This window comes from Euleptes europaea, chromosome 4, assembly GCF_029931775.1.
Source record: "Euleptes europaea isolate rEulEur1 chromosome 4, rEulEur1.hap1, whole genome shotgun sequence".
Lineage (NCBI taxonomy): Eukaryota > Metazoa > Chordata > Lepidosauria > Squamata > Sphaerodactylidae > Euleptes > Euleptes europaea.
This window is the reverse complement of record NC_079315.1, coordinates 47,220,699-47,245,710: the sequence shown is the minus strand read 5'-3', so window position 1 is coordinate 47,245,710 and position 25,012 is coordinate 47,220,699. Positions and strand designations below refer to the sequence as shown.

Here is a 25,012-nt window from a genome sequence, read left to right as displayed (position 1 = left end):
AACCGACAACATGGCTACCAAGGCCCACATCAACAAACAGGGTCGTTCCCGATCTTCCTTGCTCCACAAGCTTCACTGGTACTCAGTTGGGCGGAGAAACACCTGGCCTCGATCTCGGCGAAACACATCCAAGGAGTCTTGAATGTGCAAGCAGGCTGGTTGAGCCAACAAGACCTGGACGAGGCGAAGTGGGGTCTCAATCCAGGGGTCTTCCTGCAAATATCCGGGAAATTCGGAACCCCCTTCATGGACCTGTTTGCCTCCGCTCTCAACCGAAAGCTGCCGTGGTTCTTCTCACAGTACAGCCACCCAGGAGCAGAGGAGACCGATGGTCTGATGGTCCCCAGGGCCTCTGTATGCATTTCCCCCGCTGCCTCTCATTCCGAGGGTCCTACGCCGCATCCTCGCCCTCAGGGCCACCATCCTCCTAGTGGCTCCAGACTGGCCAAGGTGTCCGTGGTACCCAGCGTTACAAGAGATGTCTGTCAGGCCCCCGTGGCTTCTCCCAGCCAGAGACGACTTACTCCTCCAGGGACCCATTCGTCACCCGGATCCAAGCTGGTACCGGTTGACCATTTGGTCATTGAGAGGTAAAGGTTACTAGATCTTGGCTACGGATTCGGACATTACCAGCACTATCCTAGCCTCTCGCAGGCCCTCCACCCTTCGAATCTTTGGAGTTACTTGGAAGGCCTTCGATTCCTGGTGTCATGGAAGAACAATTGATCCGCTCAAGCCCAAGGTGGTTGACATCCTCTCCTTTCTTCAAGAGGGTCGAAAGTTGGGGCTCAAGTCTTCAACCATGCGAAGGCAGCTGGCCGCTATCACTACCTTAGTGCCTCGCATTTCGGGATACTCCTTGACTCAACATCTGCACATCGAGGCCTTTCTCAGAGGTGTTAAGTCCTCTTCACCGGCGGTCGTTCACAGATTTCCCACTTGGAAGTTACACATGGTCCTGACAGCCCTCACAAGGGTGCCCTTTGAACCCCTTCCATCAGTCGACCTGAAGTGGCTCAGGATGAAGGTCTTGTTTTTAACGGCACTAACGTCCGCTCGAAGGGCCTTAGAGCTCAGAGCATTATCCATCAAGCCCAGCCTATGCAAATTTCACAAGGATAAGGTGGTTCTTCATCCAGACCCCGCCTTCATCCCAGAAATCAACGCCCACTTCCATAGGGAGCAAGAGATCGTTTTACCAACTTTTTTCCAAATCCCTCCAATCAGCGGGAAAAGGAATGGCATTCCTTGGATCTCAGGAGAGCTCTGTGAGTCTACATTAGATGCACTCAGCCCATTAGGTCCTCGGACTCTCTCTTCGTTACCTTAACTGCTCCTAACAAAGGGAAAGCCATGTCAAGGGCAGCTATCAGCAGTACCATCAAGCAGCTATCAGCAGTACCATCACACCTATCAAGCCAGTGGCCTGCAAATTCCTCAGTATATCACCGCTCTATCAGAAACACAGCCATCTAGACAGCCTTCAAACAAAGGGTCTCAGTAGAGCAAATGTGTAAGGCGGCAACCTGGTCATCCATCTCTAAGTTCGTGCATCACTACCGAGTCTACCTATTTTCCACAGAGGATGCTGCCTTTGGCAGAAAAGTCCTGCAATCTGTGGTGGATAAGTAGCTGGACCCACCCTAATTGGAATACAGCTCTTGTATGTCCTGAGCTGAAGACACCTTCCTTCCTCAGAGCGAGAAAGAGCCTTGTATACTTACCGTGAAGGCTCCTTCTGCTCTGAGGTATGGAGGGCGTCTTCCCCTCCCAACGGTACTTGCAGCTATAAAAAAAAGGAGAGACAGAGAACAAGCATACTTACATCTCCGAAACAGGGAAGTTCCTATGAGAATGGGGCTCACACCCAACCTCATTAGTTTCTTCTGCACTCAAGTCAGAGAATATACTTATCTTAGGCACTGTTCCCCGAGGAGCCTTGTGTCCTTTTTCAGTGTGGTACACCATGTGTTCTAGTTCCATTAGACCTTGCATACGTCAAGGCATTATACTATTACACATTAGCATGTTTATTGTTGCACATTGTTTTTTCTTCACCTTCCTGTACAATCCTTCCGGCATAGCTCTATAAATACTGGAGCTCAAGAGGGAGGAAGGGCTATTTTCCCCGGGAGACAGGAAGGTTAGAGTTTTTGTGTTCCTGCCTCCCTGACAAAGAGAAAAGGAAATAACCCGAGCTGAAGACGCCCTCCGTACCTCAGAGCAGAAGGAGCCTTCACAGTAAGTATACAAGGCTCTTTTCCAGTGGGAACTGTTGCCCACCACCCAATCCTATTTGACTCTCTAAAATATTTCATTGCTAAAACTGCCTGTTTCTCGTATTCTCAGGCAGGGCCCTCTGTCCACAACAAAAGTGGAAGAAATACTTCATAATTTTATTCCAGCTGAGATTTTTGTAGGAACATGTTCTGAGACTGCATGTTTTATTGGCCTTGTAAAGTTGGATTAATAAATTCTTTAGTATATCTGAAATAATTTTAGAGAAAATAGGTGCAGAAGTTTGAAAAACAATTCATTTAACTTTCTAGACACATCCTTGCACGAGTGCTGACACTGGTGGTGATAAAAATGTGTGGGATAAAAGTGGGCTGTTTGATGAAGGGCCTTAGTGTTTGGAGATGTTTTGATAAATGTGAGACATGAGTGTGTTATGAAGCTTGGGTTGGATATTTACCAATGTGCCTTGGTAAAAGTAATCCTGTTACCTGTTAAAAATGGAAATGAGGATGAAAATCAGTCACTCAGCAAAGACATTTGGTTGGTCTACAGATTTACTGACAAATAGAGAACTTTATGACTTTTACCACTGGACTTTCAATGTTACCTACTTGTAAATGTCGAATATATTAGGTGCTGTGGAACACAGGCAGGATGGTGCTGCTGCAAATGTATTGTTTGGGGGCTTCCTAAAGGCACCTGGTTGGCCAATGTGTGAACAGACTGCTGGACTTGATGGGCGTTGGTCTGATCCAGCATGGCTTTTCTTACGTTCTTATGTCAGCATGTACATTTATTGTAAAAGTCTCATGTACATCCAGCCAGGAAAGTTGACTGCTCTATGGCTGCAATCCTATGCATGCTTACTTGGGAGTATAGCGGAACATACCTTATTAGAGGTACTCAGGAATGTGCTGTATGTTTACTAGCACGTCACTAACTTTCATGGATACTTATATTTAGTATGCAGTTTCTTAGGTAGTGACAGTGTGCAAAAAATGACATAGTCCCAATGGGTACATGTTTTATCAACAATAAAATAGATGCATGTGCAGTAAATTTTGCACACTTACTTAATACTTTACAACCTTAAAATTGTAGAAGCTACTTTATAATATATTTAAAGTATTGGAGCTGTGAAAAGCAGGCTGTTTGAATTTCTGGAAAATACAATAACAGTAGGAAATATTGATGGCAGCATGAAAAGAGGAATACCCAACATGAGATAGATTGACTCAGTCAAGGAAGTCACAGCCCTCAGTTTACAAGACCTGAGCAAGACTGTTAATGAGAGGATATTTTGGAGGTCATTAATTGATAGGGTCGCCATAAATTGGAAGTGACTTGATGGCACTTAACACACACATTCAGACAAGTTTTACTTTTATATGGATCTTGTTATTTTATACAGAAGGGACCGGGATTGTAATGTCCAGATGTGGCCAATTATACATGTTTCCCTGATTTAGTATGCTCCCTGTTTGCATATTTAAAGAATAAAGAGTTCAAATATTCTATTGGCGTATTTAACTGATAGCTTCAAAGTCAGTGTTGAGCTAGAAGGATTAGGACATTAATTGCTTTTCAGGCTTTTGTGAGTACCATATTTTTCGCTCCATAAGACACACTTTTTTCCTCCTCAAAAGTAAGGGGAAATGTCCATGCGTCTTATGGAGTGAATGCCGGCTGTGCGCGTCGGGACGGCGATAGCCGGCGTTCCCCGCCCCGACTGCCAGCTGGGAGGTGGGCGGGGCCGCACAGAGCCGGCATTCGCTCCATAAGACAAGTTTTTAGAGGAGGAAACAAGATTTTTTCTTGTTTTCCTCCTCTAAAAACTAGGTGCGTCTTATGGAAAGGTGCGTCCTATGGAGAGAAAAATACGGTATTTTCTCTAAAAGTTATTTCTTCTATTACTGTATTTTCTTCCTGTGTAGTGAATGAATCATTGAAACATTTTTTGATCACATGGTCTAGGTTGTTATTTTGTTTAAATATGCTTGCACAATTTTTTTCAACATTAATGTCTTTTATTTAGCAGGACAAGGGGCAGATATGAGTGTTTCTAATACACATCAGAAGCTTGCTGTTCCACCTCCTAGTGGGCGACCTTCACCTGCCCCTGCAGCCACCCAGCCTTCTGCAGTAATGCCCGGTCCTTCTGTACCACAGCCCACGACTGTGCAGCCATCGCCTATTGTTCCGCTGCAGCAAAAACAGAATCGTATCAGCCCAATTCAAAAGCCTCAAGGACTGGATCCTGTTGAAATACTTCAGGAGCGAGAATATAGGTGTGTCTTTCTTAAACTGTTGTAATGATTGTCATGCTTTTTAAATATGTCATGTTTTCTGGAGATCCCATATGTTTTAAAACTGCTACTGTGTAATTGTTGGGTAAATTAAAACATAAATGCTGAATCAACAGAGGTATAGGGCAGTGCCACTGAGCTGTACCCTTAAGCTCTGTTGGACCAACCTGTTAGAAACACTCAAAATGGCATGTGTTTGAAGGCCTTAGGATCTGTCATCAAAGTTACTAAAGCAGTATTCACTGGTCATAAAAGGTATTCATAAATAGAAATATAGAAGATATGTTAAATAAATACAACTTCTTTTGTGCCTACATAAGACATGTGGTGAGTCAATCACTGATAATAAAATAGGATAGGATAAAAGATCTCAGTTCCAAAATGTACTTCTCTAAAATCAGGCTAGTTTGTGCAAAGGCAAAACTCTGGGTTTTGACCTGATGGAAAGGAGGACAAGGCCTTCTGTGCTTTTGTAGGTTTTTTAAAAGAGAGAGAGAGTTTTTAAAACGATGTTGGCCCAGTAAGCTACATCTGCACAACTCTTTGATGGCTTGGAAGGCCGGTGTTGGGGGAAATTATGATGTAACACATCTTCATCTTCGGTCTTCAGTGCAGCCTCACATTAGGACTGCGCCTGCGCGCAGGCCTGCCATCAGATATTTTTCTAGCTCTAAGCTTAGCAAGGGGATGCCCCTCCCCTTCTGAGCAAGTGGCATGGCTTCCCACTGAAACTCACATGCTCCTGAGCAGGACATCCTCTCAGTTCCTTCTTTGACACTGCCTAGAGAGGAAACTTCTAGCATTTCTCTGAGTTGCTTCATTGTTACATGTTGCTCAGTAAGTTCTTTGATCCTTTTTCTTCATCTAGGCTGAGACAACTCTTGCTGGTCTAGCCTTTGCATTGTTACGAGCCAGGGCTCATTTTCAGTGCCAGTGTTTCCCCTCCGGTTTCCTTGGCTTACACCTGACTGTGCCTATACATGGCATCCAAGGCCCTATTTAAAAATTCACAAGGTGTGGGACCAAGATGACCCACTGGACGAGCACGAGCTCTGCCTCTTGTGCCTTGGTGAGGGTCACAATGTGATGACCTGCAAGATTTGTCAGCACTTCACTCTAAAGGCGCTCTCTGACCGACCTGCCAGATGGAAAGCCGCTCTCTGGAAAAATGCCCTGATCTCACCTACACCCGATATAGTCTCAGGAACCCCTGAGAGGCCTCCTTAGGTCCAGTTGGTTTTGGCAGTTCTGATGCAGAAGGTGCACCTTGGTTCTGCCTTGGTGTGGTTGACGCTGAGACACACAAGCTCAACCATCCTCAGACCCAAAGCTGTCGACTTCAACCAAACGCTTGGATCGCGAGCGCGCTAGCTTGGAGTTTCCTGCAAAGAAGAATTGTCAGAAGACCAAGCACAAGGTGAATACTAAGGAGCCTAGGCCCCACAGGACCCCCACAGCACATTCTCCACCGGGGCGCATGGTTCAGACTCCCAAGCCTGATGTTACCCTTGTTCTACCCAGAATGCCATCACTCCTCTCAGAATCCCCAGTGCATTCCTTCTCCGACCTAGAGCTCGATATGCCCCTTGAGGGGAACCCTGACTTTGAGACACTGACTTCAGAACCACGGGGATTACCGAATCTATTGACCCAACAACATACCCTTCCTCCTGGCCTGATCTAGGATTGGACTGACTTTTGCAAACAAACAGCTCAACCTGCAGGGCAGACCCTTGCATTCCTAACCGACCCCTTCTTCAACATCATATGGAGACTCGGAAAGGGAGGACTCTGAACCTGAGGCATCTGTCACCAGTTCTGAGGGACAGTCAAAACCATCCCCCGATGAGCATGTTGGGGACACTGAAGCTATAGGGTTGCCAATCTCCAGGTGCTACCTAGAGATCTCCTGCTATTACAACTGATCTCCAGCTGATAGAGATCAGTTCACCTGGAGAAAATAGCTGCTTTGGCAACTGGACTCTATGGCATTGAAGCCACTCCGCTCCCCAAACCCCGCCCTCCTCAGGCTCCACCCCAAAAGCCTTCCACCGGGGATGAAGAGGGACCTGGCAACCCTACTCGACCACGTTGCAGCTCTGCAGATCTCCTTCGGGGTACCCTTCTGTGGAAGGCAGCTGACGATCCATGAGCTCTAACCGAGTGTGCCTTAACCCCTAAAGGGCAAGACTTATCAGGCGGAGGAGATGACCTTAACCACCCACTGAGATATTGTCTGAGGCAAAGCAGCCCTCCTTTTGTTTGGGCTAGAACAACAAATAAAAAGTGTTTTGTCAATTCTAAAGGTTTTTTTTTCCTGTCAATATAATACAGAATTGCCCTTTTGGCATCCAGAGAATGAAGGGCCATCTCTGCTCTGGAGGAAGGGTCTGGGAAAACAAAAAGCGTATGCAAAAAGGTGGAACCGGGATACCACTTTGGGCAAAAAAATACAAGCTAGGGTAACCACCTTCTCGTTACATATCTTCAAAAACAGGGGATCTGTCCTGGGAGCTTCCAGCTCACTAACCCTCCTAGTGGATGTCACTGCTACTAGGAACCCCACCTGAGCCAACTGAGACATAGCCATGGCTTCAAACGGAGGTTCCATAAGATTCCAAAGCACCAAGGAAAGGGACCACTGAAAGGTAATCATGGGGGTGGAAGGAAACTTATTACTACAGCCCTTCATAAAGCGCTTTGACAGAAGGTGGGCAAACAACTTGCATCCCTCAACTGTGTTGTAGTACGCCAAAATACCTGCCAGGTTCACCTTTATAGAAGTGACCGATAGCGCCCCCCCCCCCCCGGGACAGGGACAAAAGGTACTCCAGGACCAAGTAGGGGGACAGCTAAATGAAGACACATCTTTAACGGTAGACCAGGTCTCAAATTGCTCCCATTTCTTGGAGTACGAGTAACATGTAGAGGCCTTTCTAGATTGCTATAGGCCTCATTGACTTGGGGGGTGATCTCTACCTCTCTGGGTGTATCATCCAAGCCGTGAGGTGTAAGCGACGCACATCGTGGTGCATCAGACCATCCTAAGAAAGCAGATCTGGTGCTGGAGGGAGCAGCGTATAGTTTGCTCGTGTCAATTTAGTCAGCTCTGAGAACCATATCTGCTGGAGCCAAAAAGGGGCAATCAGGATGCAGTCTGTTCAGTCTGCCATAATTTTTCCCACTACCCTTGCTAACGGGGAGTGGGGGGAAGACACAGAACAGATGCCCCGTCCAGCGCAGCTGGAATTCATTTCCCAACAACATGGTGTTGATCCCTGCCAGTGTGCAGAACTCTTTCACCTTCCTGTTGGAGCGTGCAGCAAACAAGTTGATTTGTGGGAACCTCCACCTGCGGAAAGCTGGTTCTAAATACATGTCCTGGACGGACCATTCGTGATTTGTGCAGAATTCACGACTGAGGTGGTCTGCCAATGTGTTGTGGATACCTGTAATATGTATAGCTCTTAGTGAAATATTGTTTGCTAAGGCTACGGTCTACATCTTCAGGGCCTCCCTGCACAGGGGAAGGGAGCCTGTGCCACCCTTCCAGTTGATGTAGTATACGGCGGACATGTCATCCGACTGAACCATCATCTTGGAGCCCCGAAGGATATCTGAGAAGGAGGTCAGTGTGCAATGGATGGCACAGAGTTCAAGAGAGTTGATGTGGAAACAACCTCGAGGAACCTTCCCACACCCCCTGGACAACTCTGCCCTCTCAGTGGGTGCCCCATTCCTCCAGTGATGCAACTGTGGTAAGGGTGAACTCAGGGCTCCAGTAACCAAAGGAGAGTCTCACCAGTAGATTCGTATCCCTGGACCACCAGACTAGTGTCCTCAAAATTGAGCAGGGTATAGACAATCTGAGGGATTGGGGCTGAGTTATTGAATTAAAGATCCGAATAAACCAATTCTGTGATTCTCTCATATCGCAGTCTGGCATAGGGTGTTATTTCTGTAATTGAGGCCATAAGGACCAACAACCTTTGTATGGCTACCACCAGTTGCCATCTGCAGGAATAAAATGAGGAAACCAAGGACTTGATGGCCTTTACTTTTTCAGGAGGGAGAAAAGCCCTACCCTGGGAGGAGTCTAGAATTGCTCCAACAAACTGGACTCTCTGAGAGGGAATCAATGTGGACTTGTCCCAGTTGATAAGGAGGCCCAACTGGTTTCTTCTGGCAGGGCATTCAGGAGAGTTGGGATGACTGGTAGCCCCCAGTTATGGTTTGGTAATTGGCTATCCAGTATTTCAGGGTGGAGGAGGTTTAGAATTTCCTCCCCAAGACGTCCGTCCTCCTGCTCACCCTGTCAGTAGGAGTTGAGCAGTGGCCTTGTCGTTGACAAGTCTGCATCTCCCCTGCCACTATGGAAGAGGGGGGAGGATGAATAGTGAGGAACTCGTTGGAGTCCTGCTTTACCCTGTATAGTTTTTCAATCTTCTTGGTAGAAGCCGGGGTAGAGGCTGGCTTCTTCCACAGCATGGAACTGATGTCAGTCAAGCCCATGATGACTGGGAAGGCTACAACCCCGGGGTATCCGGGTATAGTTTGCTCAAAAACTTGTCTTTAGGTCTGTTGTCAGTCATGGTGATGTTGATCTCAAGGGCTTCAGTCATCCTGACCATGTGTTCACTGTGAAGATGAATGTCTTCAGAAGAGGATATAGCTTCAGTGTCCCCAACATGCTCATCGGGGGATGGTTTTAACTGTCCCTCAGAACTGGTGACAGATGCCTCAGGTTCAGGGTCCTCCCTTTCCGAGTCGCCATATGATGTTGTTTCAGTATAAGGTGGACCTGATATCGAAGAAGGGGTCGGTTAGGAATGCAAGGGTCTGCCTTGCAGGTTGAGCTGTTTGTTTGCAAAAGTCAGTCCAATCCTAGATCAGGCCAGGAGGAAGGGTATGTTGTTGGGTCAATACCAACAGGAGATTCGGTAATCCCCGTGGTTCTGAAGTCAGTGTCTCAAAGTCAGGGTTCCCCTCAAGGGGCATATCGAGCTCTAGGTCGGAGAAGGAATGCACCGGGGATTCTGAGAGGAGTGATGGCATTCTGGGTGGAACAAGGGTAACATCAGGCTTGGGAGGGGGATAGTTTCAGATAAGATTAAGTTTACCAGTGTTCTGGTTTCTTCTGGCAGGGCATTCAGGAGAGCTGAAAGTTTCTCCCAGAGGAATGACTGGTAGCCCCCAATTATGGTTTGGTAATTGGCTATCCAGTATTTGAGGGTGGAGGAGGTTTAGAAAAGGTGAGGTTGCAATTTGATGTAATAGCCCTCACTAAGAAGGGATTGTGGTTAAAGTGGTCCTGATCAAATAGACTTATAAGGCTTTCAGAATTTCATGGTGTTTTATAATTAGGAACAGACTCTTCCAGCTGAGATTGCCAACTGCACAGCCAAAGGACGTCCTGCTACTTCTGCCTTGTTTGAGGCATGGAGCTACTGACAGCTGTCCCTCAGTATGCGGTGCTGGCAGTTGTCTTGGAGCCTGGTTATGCCTCTGATTTGCCATGGCTCATCATGCTCTGGGAAAATGCCAGGGCAGTGCAGGTGATTGTGGATCATGTCCTTAAAGTTGTTTTTATAAGATTGTACTCTGTCACAAAAATAGTGCTGATGAGCTCAACCAGTGAATGGTGCCTTTGTTGAATTCTTTTTCTTTAACAGATGTACCATATATTGCTCTAAAATGAGATTATGCTATCCTTCGTTGTTATACATTTTACTATATTCTTTGTTAATCATATATCTTTAATATCTCTGTGTAAAACTTGTATATTGGTGATATGTATAGGGAAGTTCATTTTATTTGCTGTTGGAAACTGGCCCAGCATGGTAAATTTATGCCATAATTCATATAAAGCAACCTTAACACTTTCCCCCTGAAGAAAGTACTGCTTTAATCTTAATGAATAAGTCTTGTAAAACTAATAATGTGCAGTGTAATTTAATGTCATTCCTGTGTGTATAAAGCTTCTTTTCTTTGTGCTAATAAAAAAATTGCACATGCTATTGTACTGAAATTATGAGTGCGGTGGATAATGTCAAATAGATTGTTTTTATCATGTGACAAAAATATCCCTAGTAGAGAACTTTTTGGGCTCTTGGAGTAATCAATCCTGCTGTATGGCACCCATTCCAAAAATTCTCGTCCCTTTTAATGTTACTTTTGTAGTTGCATTCAGTAAGAGCCCCGTGGTGCAGAGTGGTAAGCTGCAGTACTGCAGTCCAAGCTCTGCTCACAACCTGAGTTCGATCCCGACGGAAGTTGGTTTCAGATAGCCGGCTCAAGGTTGACTCCAGCCTTCCATCCTTCCGAGGTCAGTAAAATGAGTACCCAGCTTGTTGGGGGTAAAGAGAAGATGACTGGGGAAGACACTGGCAAACCACCCCGTAAACAAAGTCTGCCTAGTAAATGTTGGGATGTAACATCACCCCATGGGTCAGGAATGACCTGGTGCTTGCACAGGGGACCTTTACCTTTTTTACCTTTTCAGTAAGAATGCCTTTTGCAAGATGATCTTTATCTTTAGTTCCAATTCAAAACTCACTTTCTACATGGATGTAGACAAACTCCACCATGAAGATTAATTAAACATAGTTTAGACAAAGTTAGATTAAATCCCTGAAGCCCTTGTAAATGGCAGCTTTAAGAAACTGTTTCCTCTTGGTGCTTTCTTATGACTGAATGACTTAATAGCCTTTAACATTTTCCCCTGAATATAAGAACAGCCTTTATTATCTGTTCCAAGGATTAGGTGTTGAGCATGATTTAAGAATTTGATGCATTTATCTTAAGTGAAAGTTGACTGTCATAAAGTCTTTCAAGATAAAGTATTATAATTTTGTGTATATAGTAATTACTTGTAGTATTTTAATACCCTTTCAGCCCCCAGCTCTCTACTGTTCTTCCTTCCCCCCCTTTCTTCTTATCTATGATCTCGCTGAGTTGGGATGGAGAAAATAGCCACACATTCAGAAGCCAGCTTCGATGGCTTCTTTTGGAGGAGGATCACAATCCTGGGCTCCTTGTTTGCATGCAAGGATCAGCTAAAGAACCCTCTGGCGGCCACAGATGCTAACACACAAAGGAAGAGAGTGAGGAAGATCAGAGCGAGCTGAAGAGCCAAAAACTTGGTGTGAAGAAAAAAGGTGTACAAATTGTGGCAGGCCCAATCACACACACCCCAGCCTCTATTTCAACCACGAATGGACCGAACACAATTTTTGACACACTGGAAGGAACTTCCACAAACCAAGCACCAACGACCAAGCCTTTAAGGGGTAATGTATTCCCCCCTCAGCTGAGGACGTGGGCGAGCAGCACCTCTCCCCTAGTGGGTTTATGGAGTTTGTTAGAAAGGCCCTGAGAAAAGAACTTCAGACACTGCAGGCCCCTTCCCCCTCACCATCCACCAGGGGCTCTCAGAGTTTGCCTCCTCCCCCTACCCAGAGATCCTCACCACCAACCCAGTATGGGGAGGGAAGGGAAGAGTGGGTCCCAGGGCAGGTCATCCTTTTGATGGAACAACTGCTTCAATAAGCCAGGCCAATTCCAACAGTTCTGGTTCGATAAAGGAGATTGTTCCAACAAGCAATGACGCCAGATGTACAGAAGTGGGGGGAAGACTCCAGCGTTTCTACCACCAATGGTCCCTATCTCAGCCGGATAAGTGGGTCCAAAACATCATCCAGTCCGGCTTCTGCATCAAATTCCCAATCATTTCCTACCTTCTCCCAGGTGCATCAAGGCGGAGAAGCAACTAAGAACCACTGTGACTATTCTTCACCTATTACAGATCCAGGTGATTGAACCTCAAGAAGAAAGGCACAGAGGAGTCTGTATTCTTTATGATGCCAAAAAAGAATTGTGACTGGCGCACCATACTGGATCTGAAATATGTAAATCGCTCCATCAAACAGACATTTTCTTATGGAGATCTTCCATTCCATTCTGAACGCACTTTGGCCAGGGGACTTCATGACCTTGATAGACCTAACCAAGGCCTACCTCCATGTGCAAATCATTGGAGGTTCCTGATGCTCACTTATCAACATCTGCACTACCAGTTCCGAGCAGTACCGTTTAGACTAGCATTGGCGCCCAAAGTTTTCATCAAAATCCTGGTCACTCTCGTAGCATGTGCCAGACAAAAGGGCATAAGATTTTTACCGTGCTTATACAACATCTTGATTGTGTGCAATTAAAGGAACTAGTGACCGAACAAACAAAGGTGATTCTCCGTTTCCTAGAGCATCACAGTTACCTGATAAACTGGGGAAAGAGCGATCTGGTGCCCTCCCAGAATGTTCTACATTTAGGCGTGATCATAGAATCTTCCATAAACAAGGTCCTCCTACTAGAAGACAAGGTACTCAAGATCAAGAGAGTGCCTGTGCAGGTACTAAAGTCAAAGACACACTCTTTGATCAGCCTAGCAAGAATTTAAGGTTTGATGATTGCCTGCATTGGAGCCATACCCTGGTCACAACTACACTCACACTTCCTGAAGTGGGCTCTGCGGCTGTACCAACAACACATATTACAAAAGAAGGATCTGAAGGTAACCCTCTCCACAAAAGTAAGACAGAGCTTTGCCTGATGGTCCAAGGCTTCCAATTTAAACAAAGGACAGACTTTCATTTTATGAAACACCCCCCATCCAAATTTTCATGGATGCCAGTCTGACAGTATGGGGAGCCATGATACAGAATTGTTCACCTGAGGGTTCCTAGTCTCCACAGGAAAGGGCCCTGAGCATCAACATCTTGGAGCTGTGGGCCATCATGAAGCCCTGTTAAAATTCAAATCCATCGTCAGAGGAAAACACATTCTAATATGGAAGGACAACATAGTGACCAAAGCCCACCTGAACAAACTCCATTGAGAATCCAGCAACATGTTAGCTTGGGCAGAAAGGCATGCACAGTTCATCTGGGCAGAACACATAAGAGGGGTCTTGAACATTCAAGTGAACTGGTTAAGTCGCCAAACGCTAAATGAGAACAAATAGGCTCTGAAGGAGATTTTTCAATCAATAACAGCAAAGTATGGGGCCCCAGCGTGGACCTGTTTGCCTCGGCTGACAACCACCAGCTGCCCCTGTTCTTTTCAAGATTCCAACAATAGGGAGCGACACAAGTGGATGCACTCCTTTCCCTTTGGCCATCAACACTTCTGTACGCCTTCCCTCTTCTTCCCATCATTCCCCAAGGCACTGAGAAAACTGTGCCAGGAGAGGGCCATAGTAGTTTTCATTGCTAAGGACTGGCCAAGGAGACCTTGGTACCCAAGGAGTTGTCAGTTCAAGAACCCTGGCGCCTTCCAATCTCATGGGACATGTTAAGTCAGGATCCCCTTTGCCACTCAGATCCAGAATGACTCTGTTTAACAGTATGGATATTGAGAGGACAAGGCTCCTGAACATAGGGTACGACTAGGTGGTCATAGAGACCATTTAAAAAGCTAGAAAAGGCTCCACCTGCACTTATAACACTTCCTGGAAAGTCTTTCTGTGCTGGTGCAGACGTAAGCGCATGGAACCACTGGCATTTAACATAGGCCACTTGCTGGCTTTTCTGCAGGATGGAGTAAAACAGTCACTCAAAGCTGCAATCTTGAGAAGACAAGTAGCAGCCATCATCACAGTCATACCTGTCCTTGATGGCCATACCTTGACCAGACATCCACGTGTCAAAGTATTCCTAAGAGGAGTAACACAACTCAGCCCTCCAGTGATCCATTGTTTCCCTACATGGAAACTACCTGTGGTTCTACAGGCACTCATGAAGGCTCCTTTTGAACCCCTGCGAGAGGTCCCTCTAAAATTCCTCAGAATGAAGGTAATGTTCCTGACAGCTGTCACCTTGGCTCACCGAATATTGGAATTGGGGGCCCTTTCAGCTAGGAAGGGCCTCTGCATATTCCAGAAAGACATGGTGGTGCTCAGGCCAGACCCCACTTTTGCCCCAAAAGTAAATTCCACATTCCTGAACATGTCCAGGACAGCCATAAGCCATACTATAAGACAGTGCGTGGAACACACTTCCTGTGTTTCCAACACTCCAATACCCGCAGGCATTACTGTGCACTCAGTCTGTAGTGCAGCAACGACAGCAGCCTTTGACCACAATGCATCAGTAGAGGAAATCTGCAAGACAGCTACCTGGTTATCTGTTTCAACTTTTGTTAAGCACTATTGAATCAACGTGTTCTCTTCTGCTGACCCAGCCTTCATGAGAAGCGTCTTACAACTGGTTCTGAAAGAAGACTGATCCCGCCCTTCAAACACCAGCTATTGGAGGTCCTATCGCCCTCCTCCTCAAAGTGATAATGGAACCGTGACTACTTACCATGAGAGTTCCTTCTGCTCTGAGGTAAGGGAGACATCTTGCCCACCCAAGAAGAAGACATTACGAAGTGAAGGACCTATGTAGTAGTTTAAAAAAAAGAGGAAGAAGTCTGATGTTTAAAGCAGTATCAAGAGATGGCAATACTTCAGCATTCTTCTCATTAACTCTTTTCAGTTTGAAAAGCAGGAACAGTGAAATGAAAAGTCTGTGTTTCCAATACAGGGAATAGTTGGGATTCTGCCAAACCTGAATAAAGCAGAGGGAACTCTGTCCTAACCTTCTGAAGGTTTTTCATGTTTCAGGAAATGTTTATACTGCATAATGTATTTTAAAATTTCTGGTTTATGCAGAATAATTCAAATAAACTTTAGTTGCTTTCAAACTCCTTTATCCTATGGTTGACCTTGACTAGCAAACCACAGCTTGTAAAATGGGTTAATAGTCTTAATTTAGAAACGAGCCTTGAGCCATCCAATGACAGCCATTAGATAGAAATGAACTCATTAAAGAGAATACTCTCTGGTGAATTCAGTGGACCTTTTCTTCCCTATCCTGTCCTGACTTCTCTAAACTCTAGATTATGGAACTAGGCTTTTTGAAAGGGTCCATTGGGCAGTACTGAGTAGTTGTTGCATTTAGCTTTTTCTTTCTTTCCCTTTCTCTTCCTTTCTCTCTCTCTTTTGGACACAAAGAACTGCTTTTATATCTTAATACAAGGAGGTAGAACAGTCACCAAACATGTTAATTTTTATGGTAATTTTCCCTTGTTACTGTTCTAAGGTTTACCCCCTTCAATCACAAAGCAGGCCAATTACAGAGTGGCACAAAAATCATAGAAATCTTTTTTTTAGTGTCATATGGTTACTACAAAGAACAAAATATACCAGCATCATTCTGAACAAATATATCTCCTACTAGGAATCATAAACTTCTCTGGACCTGAACAAATATCTGTTGCTTTTAATGGAATTCTTTCTTGACAGTACAGTAGCCCTTCTTGATTTACTGCTCGATCCGTATGGAAAACCTTTGTGACCTAATTCTTCTTCAGTTTTCTATACACTTGAGGATACTAAATGAGGTTCCTGTGGTTATGTAGTATTACATCTTCTTTGGTTGTTTCAGCAAGTTTCGAATTCTGTGTCTACCTGCTGTATCCTACGGAAGTTAGGAGATGCTGCCTGGAAGCAGGGTTTTAAATACAAAGATACGTTAAATAATTTGTCAACCACCAGCAAAAAGCATTTAAAACCCTCTTTTGAATATGATTATTTCTTGTGTTTGAGACTCTGACCCTAATACTTTATAACTATTCCAGACTTCGAGACATTTTTATGGCTATGAGATTTTGACAATCTTGTTTATGGCTGAAATACAGCATCTCATCATTTAAGAGAGAAACACACATGGGGATTAGTTTCCCATTTAGTCTTGGAGTTATATATTAATTGTTATCCAGCAAACACAACATACTTGCAGCCATACTTGCAGCCATTTTTAGAAAGTTATGTATATTTGTAGTCTGGAATTGTGATAGTTTTGACCACTGAAGAAGGCCATTTGGCCGAAATGCATTTGGTCTGGTCAAAGTCTAATTTTGTAATTTTATGTCTATTTGTGTTGTATGTGTACATGAGCATGTTGGTTTGGTAGGCTATTGCAGGGCCTTACAGTTGTTACTGATTTTAGCCTGTAATAAATATATACATATGTTGTATTGACAAAACCCTTATTTTGTATTACCTTTGGTAATATTGATTTTTTTCTTGACCTTTGGGTGCTTAATTTGAATTTTCTCCTGACATGCCAGTTTTCTACATTCACATTCCTAGCCATATAGAATTATCTAAATATGTAAAACCTATACCTTTTGGCTTGAATCAGTACCATCCAGGAAAAGTTTTACCACTTGCTTCTATGTAGAGACACCAACCTCCAGGTGAGACCTGGGGATCCCCCATAGTTACAGTCCTCTCCAGACTGCAAAGAATAGTTCTCCTGGAGAAAATGGCTGCTTTGGAGGGTGGAATCTATGGCATTGCCCTGCCCAGGGATCCCCCATAGTTACAGTCCTCTCCAGACTGCAAAGAATAGTTCTCCTGGAGAAAATGGCTGCTTTGGAGGGTGGAATCTATGGCATTGCCCTGCCCAGGCTCCACCCCCAAATCTCCAAGAGTTTCCCAACCTGGATCTGGCAACGCTACTTCTATGGAATGTATAAATCAGCCCTCATTGTGATTTGTTCTTGCTTTCTCCCTTCTACTTCACTTGCAGGAGCTCTTAATTTCTGTATATATTTGTATCTACCGGTATGCATTGAGGAAAGAGCTTTTCAGTAAAGATACCTTTTCAGTAAAGAAACCTAATTGTTCCCGGTGTTTCAACTGAATTTCACTTAAAAGCTGTCCTTGGTATGAGGGTCCTGTGGAATAAGCACACTATTGTTCTCTCCCAGCAGGGTCACAAATGTTTGATCAATAAACCTAAAACCTGTTTGAAACCATAGTTTATGTACTGACCTTCAGCCTGTTTTCACAATATTTGTGGCCTTAAATAAAAGTGAAATTCAGTGTTACTTCAGTAAAACCTCTGAAAACTGCAGTAGTTTGATTCTGAAGAAAGGAAAGAATCCTGGTTTCATAGCTTCTTTTAAGATTTAAAATCTCCCTGCTCATCCAGTGGCTCCTTGCAGTTTCAGGAGCTGCTGTCTCTTATACATGAATCTCCTATGGACATTCACCTCAGTGGAAGGAACATGAATGGGCATTCATCTATGGGTCTAGATAGTGCAAGCCTTGATAAATGGGAACTGTCAATGAGCTTTCTTTCCAGTGCTGTTCTCAGGAATATCAGGGATACTGTGTGGCCCAGGGGTTATGCATCTAGGGGCGCTGCTGCTGCAACCAGTCTAAATATTCTAAGTAACTCCAAGAATTTATGATGTGCCATTGTTCCTACAACTGGGTGTTGGTCTCAGAGGGAACTGCAGCAGCTGCTATGGTCAGTTGTTGCAGAGTTGCTGGACCATGTAATGCCTCCATTTTGCAGCACTTGGCTTCCTGCCCTGCTATTGGAGAGGAAGTACAGTGGCACCCATGTAATGTTAGAATTCATTTGGCTTCCAAAAGTGTTTTTCTTCAATAGTCTGTCTCGTGCCAGACTGACAAAACTCTTAACATTTTGCTTAGTTAACAGTTTTTCATATCAGAGTTGCCAGCTACTCAATTAGTATCAATAACATTAATTCCTAACTTTCAGTAGTATGATAATAGGAGAGCAAAGATATGACAGGAATGGCTTGCAACTGGATAAATTTATTGATGTCTGAATGGAATGACCAGAACAAATTTTTTAGTGCAGTTATATTTTCCTTATTAATTTCCAGAAATGAATGTGTGTGTTTTACGCCCAAATCTCTTCAGCAAAAGCGTGAGAAAATTACTTGCCTTTTGAGGCTGTTAGAGGATTCCCTCCTACTGTTTTCCAACTTAAAGTCTCTTGAGTGTGGTCCAAAGTGTTTTCAATTATATGGATAATCCTCAAACAATTTATGCCCCCAAATAGCTTGGATGTTGGCTCTTGGAAGCTTCTAATTTTTACGCATGGTGTGTGTGCGCGCACGCACATTCCTTAAGAAACATACTTGGGGAGTGGCCGAGGCTCAGTGGTAGAGCACTTCCTTGGCATATGTAGAAGGTCCCAGGTTCAAACCCCAACATCTTCAGTTAAAACGACCAAGTATTAGGTGATGTGAAAGACCTCTGCCTGAGACCCTGGAGAACCACTGATTGTCTGAATAGATAATACTGACTTGGATGGACCAAGAGCCTGACTCGGTATAAGGCAACTTCATGTGTTCATACTGTCTTATTCTTTGCCTGTTTATTTAACAAGCAAGTGCCATTGATTTCAATGGGGCTTACTCCAAAATAACTTTGCACAGGATTATAGAGATTTTTACAGACAGTCAAATAGACCTGGATTTGGCAAATAAAACTGTTTTTCTCCTACATAAGTGGTCTGAGACCATGGAGAAGAACTGTCTACTCCTGTATGAGCATTTCCACATTAAGATTTACTTGAGAAGCTCTGGTATGTTTATTTTCCCCTTTAGAAGTAAAGTGGGTGAGCACCCCACACACAGCCTTCCCTGTTATGGTGCTATAATTATGGAAATCCCTCCATAGGGATTTTATAGTGCCTGGTGAAAATATTTATTTTCCCAGGCTTTTGAGTGATTCTGGTTGTTTTGTATTTTGTTTTGTTTGTGTGTATTTGCTCTGCTGATTTTACTGGGGTTGAAAAACATGGTTTACTACTGGTCTCTTGGTCCTATTATGCATTTATTGTTGGCCACCTAGCCCTTTTTACTGATCTTTATGAATATTTGTTTTAAAAATGTTACTTGGAAGGTGCCTTGAGAACTATGCTGATAAGATAAGGGAATCGGAGGTCATTCACGGACTACAAATAAACATGAATTTAAAATGAGAGCATTTGCGGATGATCTCCTGTTAATTTTGGAAGATCCAATCTATGGACAAATTAATGGAAATATTGAACGCATATGGCTGTGTTTCAGGTTTCAAGATTAACCAAGAAAAAACAAACAATATTTAAAAATCTTTCTGACATGGAACAGAAGATTTTTGTAACCAGTACAGGATGGGAGAAAGCAAATAAAGTGAAATATTTGGGTGTCTGGATCTCTACAAAAAACAAAGACCTGATCACTAACAACTATTTTAAAATTATGGGAAACAATTAAAAAAGATATGCTAAGTTGGTCTAATAAGAAACTTTCTTTTTTGGGACGTATTTCAACAACTCAAATGAATATTTTACCGAGGATATTATTTCTATTCCAGAATCTACCTATTATTTCCCAAGTAAAATATTTTAATGCTTGGAGAAAAGATTTATTGAATTTTATCTGACAAGGGAAAAAACCGAGAATTGCTTATAAATATCTTGTGGACTCTAAAGATAGAGGAGGTTTTGCACTCCCTAATTTCCAATTATATGCTGAAGCGGCTGCTTTAGTATGGCTTAAAGACTGGATTGATTTATCAAATGCGCGACTACTTGACTTAGAAGGGTTCGACAATAGAAGTGGATGGCATGGTTATTTATGGTATGATAAAATAAAAATACACACATCATTTCAGCAACACAGAGTTAAATCTTCTTTATTTAGCACATGGATGAAATATAAACACCTTCTTGAACCAAAGACGGCGAACTGGATATCATCACAAGAAATGCTGACATTACGTCCACTTAGACCTGCACAGTTTGTTACATATCAGGAACTTTTAAAATGGGATGGTAATAAATGTTCTTTAAAAGACTATGAGGAAGTAAAAGACCTTTTGACCTGGTTTCAATACCATCAAATTATTTCGGTTTTTATACAGGATTTGAAAACAGGATTCTCTAAAAATCTTTTTTTCAAAAATCTCTATTGGATACAAAAGACCACCTGATTTCTAAGATGTACAAATTAATATTGGAAATTCACTGTGAACAAGAATGGATTAAACCTACCATGATTACCTGGGCACAAACTTTGGGTCATGACATATTATTGGATAAATGGGAAAGACTTTGGTCTCGAGATATGAAGTGTGTTCTTGCTCAATCTTTGAGAGAAAACATTTACAAAATGATATATAGGTGGTATTTAACACCCAAAAAGATCGCGAGGATTTATAATACAATGTCTCCAAAATGCTGGAAGTTCCACACAGAAACCGGTTCATTCCATCATATGTGGTAGACCTGTGATAAAGCTAAAAACTTTTGGGACATGATTTACAACGAAATAAGACTGATTATCCAGAATAATATACCCAAAACACCAGAGATGATTGAAGCCATTGAAATTCATAAACATCAGCACAACTTTAACAGAAAAGAAGAGAGTTTAAGAATGAATAAGGCTTGGCTTCCTGTCCTGAAAACCTCCAGACTAACAAAGACTACAGTCCACAATAGCCATCGGATTAGCTTTGGATTCCACACGTTAACAGATCACTTCAGGATACAATGGTTCCATAGTAACATACCACACCCTCATTAGCACATTATCTTGATACTTACAGGACAATGATTAGCACATTACCTTTGATACTTTTTGCAGGACAATGACTCAGCTCAAACCCAACCCCTTTCTGACTATATATTACTCTTCCTACACACTTGACACTGAGAGACACTGTCCTTCAGTGTTACTCCTCTGAAGATGCCTGCCACAGCTACTGGCGAAACGTCAGGAAAGAAAATACCAAGATCACGGTCACACAGCCCGGATAACCTACAAGAACCAGAGATGATGTTACTTAGTATGATACAGGATACTATCATGACTCAAAGATCATTTTTAATCTATGCCACCACAGCTGCAAGATTGATATTTGCATCTAAATGGAAATCAACGGACATTCCAGATAAAAATGATTGGATAAAAAAAAAAGTTGGAACTGGTGGAAATGGCGAAACTTAGGGCACTGACAAATCAAAAAGATAATGTGCAATTTATGGGAGAGTGGGAGGCTTGGAGAAGTTATTGTGAAAATGAATTGTAACTGGGGAAACTTGAAGGCTCCTCTTTGATCTGATTCATTTTATATCAATTTTAGGGATGTGTACACATCAGAATGTATAGTTATTATAGTAAGATTGAATACAAGATCGATAACAAGTATATTTGAATTAAGTATATATATGAATTTTTATATTTGGCTTTGAAATAAAATATATTTGTAAGTATATTACAATATTAGGATTAGAACTATATCAAAAGAGTATACAAATTTATAATGAGATAGACAGAGATGGAGGGGAAGTCATAGTTTATTTAAACATGTTAATTGCATTTTCAACAATCTATTGTTTGTTTTTATTTTGATGACTTTTACTAATTGTTGATTTGTTTGTCTATATATGTTGAAAAAATAATAAAAATTATTCTAAAAAAAGAGAACTATGCTGATACGTTCAGGGTAGAAGTGTTTTAAATAAATAATTAAGTCTTTTATCCTTTCCTACTTAGGCTTCAGGCTCGCATTGCTCACAGAATTCAGGAACTAGAAAATTTGCCTGGCTCCTTGCCTCCAGATCTGAGAACTAAAGCCACAGTGGAGCTGAAGGCCCTTAGGCTGCTGAATTTCCAGCGACAGGTAATAAATACTTTTTCCTAAAAGAAAGTGAGTTTGCCAGTTTTCTAGTTATCAGAGTTCTGATACATGAGGGGTTGTGTCTTAAAATTGTATGTAAATATTCTATGAAACCAAATTAGTTTTAAACGATTTACAGTGAATCATGTAAATTGGGAAGGGACTGTGGCTCAGTATTAGAGCATCTGCTTGGCATGCAGAAGGTCCTAGGTTCAATCCCTGGCTTCTCCAGTTAAAGGGACTAGGCAAGTAGGCGATGTGAAAGACTTCAGCCTGAGACCCTGGAGAGTTGCTGCCGGTTTGAGTAGACAATACTGACTTTGATTGACCAGGGGTCTGATTCAATTTAAGGCAGTTTCATGTGTTCATGTTGATTTATATTCTATTTTGTGTATACATCCCAGAAATGAATGAATTTTATTGAAATTAACTTTTATTTTGGTAATCTCTGCTGCAAGACAGATTGGTTAATTTATCAGACTTTAGGAATCTAGTCATAGTTGGAGGAATGCTAAAACAGAGCAGAAAAGGCAGAAGCTTTTTGAAAAACACATCTCTCTTTATTCAGTTAATCTACTCTGTTTGAGATATTATTTGCTTTTAACATTTTTCTCTTTTTTAATAGATTTTATTATTAAAAAGCAATAACAAAAAAGAACCCACATACATACAGTAACGTACATACAGTAACATACATACAGCCAAACCACCCTTCTGAAGTGTTCCTATACCCATAGATTTGTATATTAATAACCTACTAATTGCTAGTAATAGGATCCATTTTACAGAAACTATAGTACAATATTACTAATTCTATATTAAGGTAAAGGTCCCTTGTGCAAGCACCGGGTCATTCCTGACCCATGGGGTGACGTCACATCTCGACGTTTACTAGGCAGACTTTGTTTACGGGGTGGTTTGCCAGTGCCTTCCCCAGTCATCTTCCCTTTACCCCCAGCAAGCTGGGTCCTCATTTTACCGACCTCGGAAGGATGGAAGGTTGAGTCAACCTTGAGCCGGCTACCTGAAACCAACTTCCGTCAAGATCGAACTCAGGTTGTGAGCAGAGCTTGGACTGCAGTACTGCAGCTTACCACTCTGTGCCACGGGGCTCCTAATTATATATTAGCCCTGATTATTACTGCTCCTAATTTTAATTTTATTCATCTTAATACTAATTCAAAGGCATTCTAGATAAAAATACCATTCTAAATTGAATACTACTCATTAATAAGGTTGATGTATCTAAAGGATCTGCTGTGCAAATATAATTAAAAATACTATTCAGAGATTATAACATTCTATCTTAAAATGAATTTCTCCATATCATTATTATACTTTATCATTATAATTATTTTACATAATCATAATAACTTTTCCATTTTCTTTGCAACTCCCCCAAAGGTCTTTTATTCAACAAGTGTGTCAACTTGGCCATCATTGCAAATTTTGCCATTTTCTCTTGCCATTTTTCAATTTCTGGAATTTCCTCTTGCTTCCACATCAATGCTAAGACTACCCTGGCTGCCATGTAGTTGAAATGTTCTCTATTATTGTTGTTCAAATCTGTCGGCAGTATTCCTAGTAGCGTTATCTCTGGGTCTAGAGGAAAATCTATATTTAACACCTTCCGCATTTCTTGGTGAATGTCTCTGCAGAATCTCTTAACTTGCTTGCATGACCACCAGGTATGAAAATAAGTCCCATCTTTTGCTGTACATTTCCAGCAATGGCTATCTGCGTTTTTATTCATCCTTTTAATGTCCGTTGGAGTTATATACCATATGAAAAACTGTTTGTACCAGTTCTCAGATTATAACTAACAGAAAATTTTATTGATTTCAACCATAAATGTTCCCATTGTTGCATCGTAATTTCTTTTCTGCAGTTCTGCATCTATTTTACCATGCATATTTTCACTTGCTCAGTTTCTGTTTCATACAAGTAGAAGTTTGTATATCTTGCTCAGAAGATGACCCTTTTCTTTGTTTACCAAACTCTCAAATATGCCTCTGTTGGTGGCATCAAACATTTTTCTCTTGTGGTTCACAGTTAAGACAAGAAGTTGTGGCCTGCATGCGTCGTGACACAACTTTGGAGACTGCTCTGAACTCTAAGGCCTACAAACGCAGCAAGCGCCAAACTCTGAGGGAAGCTCGAATGACTGAAAAACTTGAGAAACAACAGAAGATAGAACAGGAGAGAAAACGTAGACAAAAGCACCAGGTATAATCATTTTCATCAACTGGATGTTTGGTCTATTACATTAAGTATTTTGTTTTGCACAGCAAATGACACAGCAGCCATTTTGGTTGAAAGCAGCTAGTTGTGCCCTTTATATTTTATTTGCATATGAATTGTTTGTTTATTGAAAGTTGCATATTTAAGCTGCATTCTCTGTCCTGTACTTTTAACCAGAGTTCTTGAGGCATCTTACAAAAAATAAAAAACAATTGAATAAAGTCAGCAGCAACATTCACAATAAAAAGTCACACCATAAACATCAACAATCATACTATAACACATCCCTAATATAAACAACCCTATAAATACCTGAGCATAACAGCATCTAACTAGGGCAATGTATACAAAACCAGCCAACAGCAGACACCTGAGAAAAGGAAAAAGTCTTTTCCTGTTTTCTGACACTCGAGATTCAGCACCAGATAGTTCCAAAACTGAGGCACCATAACAGAAGACTCTGTCGCTCATAGTTGTCCACCTTGCCTTTGAAACTTGGGGGCACATAAAGAGGGACTTCTAATTAGAGTCTCAGCTGCTGGGTAGGTTCTGAAAAATCCAAGCAAAAGAGAGGTGTAGTTGGTCGATGTACATGTAGTTGCTTTCCCCTTAAAGAAGCAGGTTTGTAGCATGGGGATGTTAGGTCAGTGACTGAAGATGGATGTATGGGTGTCAAAAGTGGATCACAGGG

General features: G+C 42.4%; 1 protein-coding gene across 1 annotated transcript in view; it reads left to right on the top strand.

Annotated features, from left to right (window-relative positions):
• SMARCA2 (SWI/SNF related, matrix associated, actin dependent regulator of chromatin, subfamily a, member 2) overlaps window positions 1-25,012 on the top strand; it is a 171,478-nt gene that overhangs the window by 39,223 nt on the left and 107,243 nt on the right. The window contains exons 6-8 of the mRNA XM_056848132.1: window positions 4,277-4,526; window positions 21,957-22,083; window positions 24,133-24,306. Of these exons, the coding sequence (XP_056704110.1) occupies window positions 4,277-4,526; window positions 21,957-22,083; window positions 24,133-24,306 (551 nt within the window). The remainder of the gene's footprint in view (window positions 1-4,276; window positions 4,527-21,956; window positions 22,084-24,132; window positions 24,307-25,012) is intronic.